The 13,317-nt window shown below is 50.3% G+C and overlaps 1 protein-coding gene across 2 annotated transcripts in view; it reads left to right on the forward strand.

Moving 5' to 3' along the window:
• Positions 1–987: 987 nt before the first annotated feature.
• The window catches only part of tbcd (tubulin folding cofactor D), a 370,097-nt gene continuing 357,767 nt past the window's right edge, over positions 988–13,317 (forward strand). For both annotated transcript variants that reach the window (XM_068057991.1, XM_068057992.1), the window contains exon 1: positions 988–1,266. In XM_068057991.1, the coding sequence (XP_067914092.1) occupies positions 1,029–1,266 (238 nt within the window). In that variant the 5' untranslated portion in view covers positions 988–1,028. The remainder of the gene's footprint in view (positions 1,267–13,317) is intronic.

Raw genomic sequence — 13,317 nt, forward strand, 5'->3', positions numbered from 1 at the left:
TTTGGGAATAAAATCTGCTATCTGTACCCAGTCTGATGTATATATGACTCCAGTCACACACCAATTTAGGTGACTCTCAACCGCCCTCTGATTAGTATTGCCAACTCTGGTTGAACATATTCCTGGAGGTTTCATCATACAACTGCCTGCCTATAACCAGCGCATCACCCATGCATCCATCCTCACAGTGCTCCATCTGCCCCTGCTAATTGGAATGCAAACAGGCTCTTAATTACTCGATTGGGTGCCTGTTTGACTGTCACTCAGCATTTTAATCTTGTCTTCTCGATATGTAAAAAAACTAATAAATATACAAAGAAAATGGATTAAGGCACCATTTAAATAAAACAATGATTTGTTTTCCTGGGTTATTCATGGCAGTGTCTTGGAGATTAATATTTAAGTCCACAGATTCCAGGACAATCCTGGAGGTTGGCAACCCCATCTGATGTCGGGTCTATCACCACTTAGTTAATTACTACAAAATATCAATGAAACTGGTGATGGACAATAAACGCTGGCCTTGTCAGCAATGCTCACATCCCAAGAATACGTTTAAGAGCAAATTACTGCAGATGCTGGAACTCTGAAATGAGAACAGAAAGTGCTAGAAATACTCAGCAGGTCTGGCAGTATCTGTGTAGACAGAAACAGAGTTAACGTTTCAGATCTGTGACCTTTCATCAGAACTGGCAAAAGTTAGAAATGTAACAGTCTTAGAGCAAGTGAGAGGGGGAAAGAACAAGAAAGAAGGTCTGTCATAGGACGGAGAGAGGAGAAATTAAAATGACAAATGTTATTAAAAAATGTTTCCGCCTTTTCCATTACTCCAAACTGTTTCCTACCATTCAGCCATTTTAAAACTATATTTCCCCCGAATCCCCACAATTGTGATCTCTGAATTGAGCTGGACCTCTCAGTTACCAAGCTGTTGTGAAGCGCGCTTTCTGTCCCTCTCAGAGCGTTGTAGGGCGGGGTGAGAGGTCACGGTGACGGGAAGCCGTTGCCAGGGGCAGCGCCGGGTGTCCATGCGGAGTGGCGGCTGTCAGTCTGAACCCAGCCCCAAAATGGCTTTTAGCGAGAGCCGGCCTGAAACGGCAGAGGTGGAACAGGACGAAGGGGCCGGTGGCGAGCCCGACGTTATCGCCAAAGCCAATTCACTGCAAGCGTTCAGTGAGAGCGAGGAGGCCCGGAGCCTGCTGGTTGGCCTGGGAGCCGCGGCAGCCGATCCCGCCGCCAGCGAGATGATCACACAGAAATTCATCGGTAAAGCAGGGCGAGGGTCGGGGATCGCGCTCCTCTCCTCCCCAGTTAATTCTCAGCTTTAATTCGGACAGCGCCTTCAGCCTCAGAGAGAGAGGCCAGAGGCCGTGCGGTAACTCGCCCAATGGCTCGCTTCTTGGGAAGGGTAAATCCCACGCTCCCCCGCTCCCACCCCCCCGGCTCCCCCGCTCCCACCCCCCCGGCTCACCCGCTCCCATTCCCCCCCCCCCCTCCCCCTCCCCCTCCCCGGCTCGCCCGCTCCCATCCCCCGGCACCCCCGCTCCCATCCCCCGCGCACCCCGCTCCCCCCCCCACCCCCATTCCCCCTCCGGCTCCCCCGCTCCCACCCCCCGCTCCCATTCCCCCTCCGGCTCCCCCGCTCCCACCCCCCGGCTTCCTCGCTCCCATTCTCCCCCTCCCCTCCCCGGCTGGCCCGCTCCCATTCCCCGCCCGCTCCCATCCCCCGGCTCGCCCGCTCCCATCCCCCCCGCGCACCCCGCTCCCCCCCCCCCCCCCTGCTCCCCCCCCCCCCCCCCCCTGCTCCCCCCCCCCCCCCCCCCTGCTCCCCCCGGCATTCCCCGGCTCCCCTCCCGGCTCCCCTCCCCCCCCCTCCCTGCTCCCCTCCCCCCCCTGCTCCCCTCCCCCCCCCTCCCTGCTCCCCTCCCCCCCCCTCCCGGCTCCCCTCCCCCCCCCTCCCGGCTCCCCTCCCCTCCCCCCCCCCCTCCCCTCCCCTCCCCCCCTCCCGGCTCCCCTCCCCTCCCCTCCCCTCCCCCCCCCCCTCCTCCCGGCTCCCCTCCCCTCCCCTCCCCTCCCCTCCCCCCCCCCCCTCCTCCCGGCTCCCCTCCCCTCCCCCCCCCCCCTCCCGGCTCCCCTTCCCCCCCCCCCCCTCTCCCGGCTCCCCTTCCCCCCCCCCCCCCTCTCCCGGCTCCCCTTCCCCCCCCCCCCCCCTCTCCCGGCTCCCCTTCCCCCCCCCCCCCCCCCTCTCCCGGCTCCCCTTCCCCCCCCCCCCCCCCCTCTCCCGGCTCCCCTTCCCCCCCCCCCCCCCCCCTCTCCCGGCTCCCCTTCCCCCCCCCCCCCCCTCTCCCGGCTCCCCTCCCCCCCCCCCCCCTCTCCCGGCTCCCCTCCCCCCCCCCCCCCCTCCCGGCTCCCCTTCCCCCCCCCCCCCCTCCCGGCTCCCCTCCCCCCCCCCCCCCCCCCCCCCCGGCTCCCCTTCCCCCCCCCCCCCCCTCCCCCCTCCCGGCTCCCCTTCCCCCCCCCCGGCTCCCCTTCCCCCCCCCTCCCCCCCCCCCCCCCCCCCCTCCCGGCTCCCCTTCCCCCCCCCCCCCCCCCTCCCGGCTCCCCTTCCCCCCCCCCGGCTCCCCTTCCCCCCCCCCTCCCCCCCCCCCCCCCCCCCCTCCCGGCTCCCCTTCCCCCCCCCCCCCCCCCCTCCCCCCCCCCCTCCCGGCTCCCCTTCCCCCCCCCCCCCCCCCCTCCCCCCCCCCCTCCCGGCTCCCCTTCCCCCCCCCCCCCCCCTCCCGGCTCCCCTTCCCCCCCCTCCCGGCTCCCCGCTCCCCTCCCCCCCCCCCTCCCGGCTCCCCTTCCCCCCCCGGCTCCCCTTCCCCCCCCTTCCCCCCCCTCCCGGCTCCCCTTCCCCCCTCCCCCCCCCCCCCCTCCCGGCTCTCCCCCCCCCCCCCCCTTCACGGCTCCCCTTCCCCCCCCCCCCCCCCCCCCCCTTCCCGGCTCCCCTTCCCCCCCCCCCCCCCCCCCCCCCCTTCCCGGCTCCCCTTCCCCCCCCCCCCCCCCCCTCCCGGCTCCCCTTCCCTTCCCCCCCCCCCCCCCCCTTCCCGGCTCCCCTTCCCTCCCCCCCCCCCCCCCCTTCCCGGCTCCCTTCCCTCCCCCCCCCCCCCCCCTTCCCTCCCCCCCCCCCCCCCCTTCCCGGCTCCCCTTCCCCCCCCCCCCTTCCCGGCTCCCCTTCCCCCCCCCCCCTTCCCGGCTCCCCTTCCCCCCCCCCCCCCTTCCCGGCTCCCCTTCCCCCCCCCCCCTTCCCGGCTCCCCTTCCCCCCCCCCCCTTCCCGGCTCCCCTTCCCCCCCCCCCCTTCCCGGCTCCCCTTCCCGGCTCCCCTTTCCCCCCCCCCCTTCCCGGCTCCCCTTCCCCCCCCCCCTTCCCGGCTCCCCTTCCCCCCCCCCCCCTCCCGGCTCCCCTTCCCGGCCCCCCCCCCCCCCCCCTTCCCGGCTCCCCTCCCCCCCCTCCCGGCTCCCCTGCTTCCATTCCTCCTCCCCCCCCCCCGGCTCCCCTACTTCCATTCCTCCTCCCCCCCCCCCCCCGGCTCCCCTACTTCCATTCCTCCCCAACCCCCCCCCCCGGCTCCCCTACTTCCATTCCTCCCCAACCCCCTACCCGGCTCCCCTGCTTCCATTCCTCCCCAACCCCCCCCCCGGCTCCCCTGCTTCCATTCCTCCCCCCCACCCCCGGCTCCCCTGCTTCCATTCCTCCTCCCCCCCCCCCCCCCCCGGCTCCCCTGCTTCCATTCCTCCCCCCCCCCCCCCCCTGCTCCCCTGCTTCCATCCCCCCCCCCCCCCCCCTGCTCCCCTGCTTCCATTCCTCCTCCCCCCCCCGGCTCCCCTGCTTCCATTCCTCCTCCCCCCCCCGGCTCCCCTGCTTCCATTCCTCCTCCCCCCCCCGGCTCCCCTGCTTCCATTCCTCCCCCCCCGGCTCCCCTGCTTCCATTCCCCCCCCTCCCCCCCCGGCTCCCCTGCTTCCATTCCCCCCCCCCCCCCCCCCCGGCTCCCCTGCTTCCATTCCCCCCCCCCCCCCCCCCCCGGCTCCCCTGCTTCCATTCCCCCCCCCCCCCCGGCTCCCCTGCTTCCATTCCCCCCCCCCCCCCCCCCCCCGGCTCCCCTGCTTCCATTCTCCCCACCCCCCCCCCGCTTCCATTTCCCCCCCCCCGGCTCCCCTGCTTCCCTTTTCCCCCCCCCCCCCCCGGCTCCCCTGCTTCCCTTTCCCCCCCCCCCCCCCCCCGGCTCCCCTGCTTCCCTTTCCCCCCCCCCCCCCCCCCGGCTCCCCTGCTTCCATTCCCCCCCCCCCCCCCCCGGCTCCCCTGCTTCCATTCCTTTGCCCCGCCCCCCCCAGCTTCCATTCTCCCTGCCCCGGATTCCATTCTCTAGCCCCCCCCTCCCCTCCCTCATTATTTCATCCTTCTTTTCAATTCCCGTCTTGGCCTTGTCCCTCCATTTCTCTGAGACAGCTGTGCTCATCCAATTCTGGTCTTTTCCATGTCCCCAGTGTACAGCTCAGTACCACACCCTGCATTTCACGTATCTTGCACTGAACGTAGAATTGTCTCTTGGTCAGCTGCAAGGTTATTTGTCCAGGAATAAATCTCGATGAGCATACTGGTAGCTGGCATTGAAGCTTGTGAAGATCACCTGACGCAGACCTGCGGTTTGGGTGGTGATGAGGAATTCTAGGGGAAAGAAGTCACTCGTGGGGGTGGTCTATAGCAGTTATCACAATGTAGGATGAAGTATACAAGAAGAAATATTGGGTGCTTGTGATAAAGGTTAGCATAATCATGGGTGATTTTAATCTACATAGAAATTGGAAAAATCTGATTGGCAATAGTAGCCTGGATGAAGAGTTCATAGAATGCTTTTGAGATATTTTTTTAGAGCAGCACGTTCTGGAACCAACCAGAGAGCAGGTTATATTCGACTTGCTTTTGTGTAATGAGACGGGATTAATTAATGACCTCAGAGTAAAGGTCACCTCTGGGTAGCAGCGACCACAATATGATTGAATTTTACATCAGGTTTGAAAGAGAGAAGAGTGGGTCTGAGACTAGTATTTTAAACTTAAATAAGGGCAACTATGTGGGCATGAAAGTTGAGCTTGCTGAAGTGAACTGGGTTACTAGGCTAGGAGATAGATCAATAGAGAAGTAGTGGCAGACAACAAAGGGAATATTTCAGAATACTCAGAATAAGTATATTGCTACTATAAAGAAAAATTCCAAGGCGAGGACCCACCATCTGTGGTTAAGGAGGGTTTTTTCACCCAGAGAGTGGTGAACCTGTGGAATTCTCTACCACAGAAAGCAGTTGAGGCCAACTCATTATATTCAAGAAAGAGTTAATATAGTTTTTAGGGCTAAAGGAATCAAGGATATAGGGAGAAAGCGGGAACGGGGTACTGAGTTTGAACGATCAGCCATGATTGTATTGAATGGTGGAGCAGGCTCGAAGGGCCGAATGGTCTACTACTCCTATTTTCTATGTTTCTATGTTACTTAAAGAAGTTAAAGAAAGCATCAAACTTAAGCAAAAGGCACATAATTGTGTGAAGACGAATGGTAGGTCAGATTGGGCAGAATATGAAGAGCAGCAGAGAATGACTAAAAGGTTAATCAGGAGAAAGAATTTAGAGTATGAGAGGAAGCTGGCTAGAAATGTAAAAACAGCAAGCGTTTCTACAGGTATTTAAAAAGGAAAAGAGTATGTAAAGTGCATGTTGCTTCTCTAGAGAGTGAGAATGGGGAGTTAATAGTAGATAATAAGGAAATGGTGGATGAAATGAACAAATATTTTGCTTTTGCCTTCACTATAGAGGATACAAAAAACATTCCAGCAATAGCTGTAAATCAGGAGGTGGAAGGAAGAGAGGAACTTGGTGAAATTACAATCACCAGGGAAACGGTGCTGAGCAAACTGATGGAGCTGCGGACTGACAAGTTTCCGGGTCCTGAAGGGCTTCATCCTAGGGTCTTAAAAGAGGTGGCTAATGAGATAGTAGATGCATTGGTGTTAATTTTTCAAAATTTGCTTGATTCTGGAAAGGTTCCATCAGACTGGAAAGTAGCAAATTTCACCCCTCTATTCAAGAAGGGAGGCGGGAGGGACAGAAAACACAAACTAGGAGCAGGAGTAGGCAATTCAACCCCTCGAACCTGCTCTATCGTTCAATATGATAATGGCTGATCTCACCTCGGCCTCAACTCCACTTTCCTGCCCGTTTTCCATAACCCTTCAACCCTTTACTAATTAAAAATCTGTCAATCTCCTCCTTAAATTTACTCAATGTCCTGCCATCCACCGCACTCTGGGGAAGTGAATTCACTGACCCACGACCCTTTGAGACAAGTAATTTCTCCTCATCTTTGTTTTAAATCTGCTACCCCTTATCCTAAAACTATGACCTCTCGTTCTAGATTGCCCGACAAGAGGAAACATTCTCTCTACGTCTACTTTGTCAATCCCCTTAATCATCTTCTATACCTCAATTAGATCTCCTCTCATTCTTATAAACTCCAGAAAGAAAAGGCCTAAACTGCTCAATCTCTCTTCATAAGACAAACCCCTCATCTCTGGAATCAATCTAGTGAACCCCCTCTGAACTGCCTCCAATGCAACTACATCCCTCTTCAAGTAAGGGGACCAAAACTTTATGCAATACTCCAGGTGCAGTCTCACTAATGCCTTGTACAGTTGTAGCAACACTTCCTTACTTTTATACTCTATTCCTTTAGCAATAAATGCCAAAATTCCATTTGCCTTCCTTATTACCTGCTGTACCTGCATGCTAGTTTTCTGTGATTCATGCACGAGGACCCCCAGATCCCACTGCACCGAAGCACTCTGAAGTTTCTCTTCATTTAGATAATTTGCCTTTCTATTCTTCCAACCAAAATGGATAACCTCACACTTAACCACTTTAAACTCCATCTGCCAAATTGTGGCCCATTCATCTAACCTATCCATGTCCATTTGTAAATTTCTTATTTCTTTATTGCAACTTACTATCCCACCTATTTTAGTGTCATCTGCAAATTTGGCTATAGTTCCTCCTATCCCTGCATCCAAACCGTTAATATAGATTGTAAATAGTTGGGGCCCGAGGACCGAACCCTGTGGCACCCTACGAGTATCATCTTGCCAACCAGAAAAGACCCATTTATCCTAACACACTATTTTCTGCTGGTTAGCCAATCCTCTATCCAAGCTAATAAATTGCCCCTAACCCCTTGTGATCTTACCCTGTGTATTAACCTTTTGTGCGGCACCTTATCAAATGCTTTCTGGAAGTCCAGATATACTACATCTACAGGATCCCCATTATCCACTTTGCCTGTTATATCTTCGAAGAACTCTAACAAATTAGTTAAACACGATTTACCCTTCACAAAACCATGCTGACTCTGATGCATTGTGTTTTGACTTTCTAAATGTCCTGTTATTACTTCCTTAATAATGGATTCTAACAATTTCCTAATGACAGATGTTAAACAACTGGTCTATAGTTTCTTACTTTCTGCCTCCCTCCCTTTTTGAATAAGGGTGTTATATTAGCTTTTTTCCAATCCACTGGAACCTTTTTCCCATCCAGGGAATTTTGGAATATTATAAACAATGGATCCACTATCTCCGCTGCCACTTCCTGTAAGACCCTAGGATGTAGGCCATCAGGCCCTGGGGACTTGTCTGCCTTTAATCCCAATAGTTTGCTCAGTACTTTTTCCCTAGTGATGATGATTGGTAACAGGTCACTAACTATAGGCCCAGTCAGCTTGACGTCTGTCGTGGGGAAGGTGTTAGAATTGATCATTAAGGCACTCAGAAAAACTCAAGGTAATCGGGAATAGTCAGCATGGTTTTGTGAAAGGGAAATTAACCAATTATAGAGTTCTTTGTGAATAAAGGGGAGCCAGTTGACGTACTGTACTTGGATTTCCAGAAGGCATTTGACAAGGTGCCACACAAAAGGTTAATGTGCAAAGTAGGAGCTCATGATTTAGGTGGTAACTTATTAGCATGGATAGAAGATTGACTGGCTGGCAGAAAACAGAGAGTATGCATAAAGGGGTCCTTTTCTGATTGGCAGGATGTGATGAGTGGAGTCCCGCAGGGGTCTATGCTGGGGTCTCAACTTTTTACAATTTTTATCAGTGATTTAGTTGAAGGGAGTGATGGCTTGGTAGCTAAATTTGCAGATGACGCAAATATAGGTAGGAAAGTATGTTGCGAAGAGGTCATAAGGAGGTTTGCAGACTGATATAGATAGGTTGAGTGAGTGGGCAAAAATCCGGCAGATGGAGTAAAATGTGGGAAAATGTGAAGTTGTTCACTTGGACAGGAAGAATAAAAAAGCAGAGTATTAATTAAACGCAGAATTTCGAGGTGCAGAGCGATCTAGCTGTTTTTGTGCATGAATCACAAAGCGTTAGTACGCAGTTACAGCAAGTCATAAAGAAGGCTAATGGAATGTTATTGTTTATTACAAGAGGAATTGAAACTAAAAGTAAGGATGTTATGCTTCAGTTATACAGGGCATTGGTGAGATCACATCTCAAATACTCTGTACAGTTTTGGTCTCCACATTTAATGAAGGATATAAAATGTGTTGGAGATGGTTCAGAGGAGGTTTACTAGATTGATACCCGGAATGAGCGGGTTGTCTTATGAGGAAAGGTTGGACAGACTGGGCTTATTTTCACTGGAGTTTAGAAGAGTGAGGGAGACTTGATTGAAGTATATAAGATCCTGAACGGTCTTGACAAGGTGGATGTGGAAAGGATGTTTCCTCTTGTGGGGGAGTCTGGAACTATGGGGCACTGTTTTAAAATTAGGGGTCGCCCTTTTAGGACAGAGATGAGGAGAAATTTTTTCTCCGAGGGTTGTGTGACTTTGGAACTCTCTGCCTCAGAAGGTGGTGGAGGCGGGATCATTGAATATTTTTAAGGCAGAGGTAGATAGATTCTTGTTAGGCAAGGAAATCAAAGGTTATCGGGAGTGTGGAATTCGAGACAGAAATAGACCAGCCATGATCTTATTGAATGGCGGAGCAGTCTCGAGGGACCGAATGACTTACCTCTGCTCCAAATTCGTATTTTCTTATGCACTGACCACTGGTGTGACTATTAAACTGCTGAAACTCTGCATAAATTTTTAAGTACCTGCGTCATAAATAATGGAAATAAGAGAAAGGCAATAATCATATTTTGGGATGACAGCATGTGAAGGAGAGAGCGGTTAATGTTTCAAGCAATAATGTTCAACAGAAATTGCAGGTGGTCAGGAAGAGAGCATTTCTGTGTGCTACAAAGTGTCTCTTCTGACTGCAACATTTCTGATGAAGGGGTTTGTTAGCTTTCAGAAGTTGACTGACCTGTGTATTTCCAGCATTTTCTGTTTTATTTCCAATTCTAATTTTAATTTTTTAAATGCAGTCTGTGTTTGCATAAGATTACATAGCATATACAGCACCGAAACAGGCCATTTGGCCCAACCAGTTCATGCTGACTTTTATGCTCCACTCAAGCCTCCTCCCAACCTTACTCATCTAACTCTACCATCAGCATAACCTTCTATTCCCTTCTCTCATATGCTTATTTAGCTTCCCCTTAAATGCATTTATTCTATTTGCCTCGACTGTTTCCTCTGGTAGCGAGTTCCACATTCTCACCAGTCTCTGGGTGAAGAAGTTTCTTCTGAATTTCCTATTTGATTTCTTGGTGACTATCTTTTATTGATGGACTCTAGTTTTGCTCTTCGCTATTGGAAACAAAAACTTTGTATTGACTATACCAAAATCTTTCATGATTTTTGAAGACCCGAATTGGGTTACCTCTCGGTCTTCTCTTTTCAAGGCAAAAGAGAACCAGCCTATTCATTTTGTTCGCAGTTCTGCTATCATCCTTGTAAATCTTTTTTGCACCCTCTAAGTGTGCCTCCATATCCTTTTTCTCATCCGGCAACCAGAACTGTAGACAGTACTCCCAAGTCTGGTCTAACCAAGGTTCGAGAAGGTGTAAATGGGTCTTTTTCTGGTTGGCAAGTTGTTACAAGTGGTGTGCCACAGGGATCAGTGCTGGGGCCTCAACTTTTTACAATTTATTTAAATGACTCGGATGAAGGGACCGAAGGTATGGTTGCTAAATTTGCTGATGACACAAAGATAGAGGGGAATGTAAGTTGTGAAGAGGTCATAAGTAGGCTACAAAGGGATATAGGTAGGTTAAGTGAGTGGGCAAACATCTGGCAAATGGAGTAGAATGTTGGAAAATGTAAAATTGTCGATTTTGGCAGGAAGAATAAAGAAGAAACATATTATCTAAATGGTGAGAGATTGCAGAGCTCCGAGATGCAGAGTGAATCTGGGTGTCATAGTGCATGAATTGCAAAAGGTTAGTATGCAGGTACAGCAAGTAATTAGGAAAGCTAATTGAATGTTATCATTTATCGTGAGGGGAATTGAATACAAAAGTAGGGAGGTTATGCTTCAGCTGTACAGGGCGTTGATGAGACCACATCTGGAGTACTGTGTACAGTACTGGTCTCCTTATTCACGAAAGGATGTACACGCGTTAAAAGCAGTTCAGAGCAGATTTACTAGACTAATACCTGGAATGGGCGAGTTGTCTTATGAGGAAAGGTCGGACAGGCTAGGCTTGTATGTGCTTGAGTTTAGAAGAGTGAGAGGTGACTTGATTAAAATATATTAGATTCTGAGGGGTCCTGACAGGGTGGATGTGGAAAGGATGTTTCCTCTTGTGGGAGAATCTAGAACTAGGGGTCAGTTGCCCATTTAAGACAGACGAGGAGAAATCTTTTCTCTGAGGGTCGTCAGTCTTCGGAACTCTCTTCCTCAAAAGGTGGCGGAAGCAGACTCTTTGAATATTTTTAAGGCAGAGGTGGATAAATGCTTGATAAGCAAGGGGGTGAAAGGTTATTGGAGATAGGCAGGAATGTGGAGTTGAGGTTACAATCTGATCAGCCATGAACTTAATTGAATGGCGGAGCAGGCTCGAGTGGCCTACTCCTGCTCTGAATTTGTATGTTCGATACAATTTTAGCATAACTTTTTTTCAATTCTATCCCTCTAGAAATAAATCCTATTGCTTGGTTTGTTTTACTTTATATAGCCTTATTAACCTGCTTTGCTACTTTTAGTAATTTGTGTATTTGTACTCCCAGATCCCTTTGCTCCTTTACCCAAATTTAAATTATTTTCTAACTAATATGTGATCTCTTTATTTTTCTTAGATACGTGTCAGATATTATGTTTTCCTATGTCGATTATAGACCCATTCTGCAGTTTATTAATGTTGTCTTGTAATTTGTTGCAGTCCTCAGTATTGACTATTCCACCGTCCCGTCCCCCCTCCCCAAGTTTGGTGGTGTCTGCAAATTTAGAAATTGTATTTTGGATTCTACAGTCTGAATTGTTAATATACAGTGTGAACACCAGTGGTTCCAGCACTGATCTTTGTGGCACCCCACTTCCCACCTTCTGTTCTGAATAGCTACCTTTTACCACTGCTCTGTGATTTCTATCTTGCAGCCAGCTAGCTGTCCATTCTACTACTTGTCACCTGACTCCAAATGCTCTGACCTTGTGTGGTAACTTTTCAAAGGCCTTTTGGAAATCTAGATATATTACATTTACTGCATTACCTTTATCTATTCTCTCTTCAAAGAATTCTGAGAGGTTGGTCAAGTAAAACCCAAGTAAGATATTCTCTGAAATCCATGTTGTCTATTCATTGTTAGATTTTTGTTTTCTAGATGTTTCTCTATTTTTCTCCATACCACCCATGTTAAGCTGAGTGTTCTATAGTTCCTGGACTCCTTTCTTATATTTAAATATGTTATAATACCTCTGTTATCTCTTCCAGATTCTTTTAAAATGTGCAGATGCAGTCCTTCTGGGCCAAGGGTTTTATCCTCTTTGAGCTTGATTAGTTTTTTTGATATTTCTCCTTTTTATTTTACATGTGTTTATATCATTTCTAACCTCATCTTTTGATGTCATGTCCTCCTGCCCGTCTCCCTGGTAATTACTGATTCAAAGTAATCGTTATTTCTGACATTTCATTATTGCTGCCTGTGGCTTTATGACCAACTCGGCTCCCTTTTTCATTTATGTGCCTGTAGAATATTTTACTTTCTGTTCTTTGATAATTTGTCATACTTCCTCTTTATGACCTTTTTTGATTTCTCTCTTATTCTCTTCGTATTATCTCTTTTCATGCTTTTCCCCTGCTGTCCATGCACTTAGTGTACATCTCTTTTCTTACCCTCAATTTTTTACTTATATCTTTATTTGTCCAGCTGTTTCATTAGTGTTTCATTTGTTCTTCTGATTTAGAAGAATATGTTTTCTTGGACTCTGGACACCATTTGAAATGTTTTCCATTTCTGTTCTGCATCATTGTTTGCCAGTATTGGCCGTTTTCTATTCTCAGGCTCTCAAAATCAGGTTTTCACCAATCTGTCATCCTGGTCTTTGTCATGCTTATGCTCTCAATTATGTCGGTGTACAATTATAATCACTTTTACTTCTCTTACCTGCTCTTGTTCATTCCCCATTGCTTGGTCCAGTAGCAAATCCTCCCTTGTTGGGCTTCTTACAAAGGCAAAATACTGCAGATGTTGGAAATCTGAAATAAAAACAGAAAATGCTGGATGTACTCAGGTCAGGCAGCATCTATGGGAAGAGATTTGGAGAGAGAGAGAGCAACAGTTAATGTTTCACGTTAGTGACCTTTTGTCAGAACTGGTAAAAGTTAGAGATGTAACAGGTTTGAAGCAAGTACAGAGGTGGGAGAAGGGGGAAAGGACAAAAGGGAAGGTCTGTGGTAGACAGGGGAGATGAAATGACAAAAGGGATCATGGTGCAAGGCAAAAGGTGATGGTAAAGGAAGAAGGAAAGAAACAAGAGATGAGCCTCGAAGAGGTGTAAATGGCAATAGCAGTGTTAATACCGAGTTGCCATCCGAAGAAAATGGCACAGAGGTGATGATCTGAAGTTGTCGAGCTCAATGTTGAGTCTGGAAGACTGTAAATTGATCCTTTATTATCTTTTATATCTATTCAAATGGATTCTATTTCTGCCTTACTGATGGCTGCATCACTCTTTTCAACTGCCAGTATGTTGTTTCGAGTAAGTACAGCTGCTCCATCTCTCCTTTATCTCCCTTCATCTCTTTTAAGTATGCTATACCCTCGATGTTTACTTTCTAATTCTGATTTTTCTGTAGCCTTGTCTCAGTAACCCCTACTATATCTAGTTCCTTGCATTGT

The sequence above is a fragment of the Heterodontus francisci genome, chromosome 26 (genome assembly GCF_036365525.1).
Source record: "Heterodontus francisci isolate sHetFra1 chromosome 26, sHetFra1.hap1, whole genome shotgun sequence".
Classification (NCBI taxonomy): Eukaryota; Metazoa; Chordata; class Chondrichthyes; order Heterodontiformes; family Heterodontidae; genus Heterodontus; species Heterodontus francisci.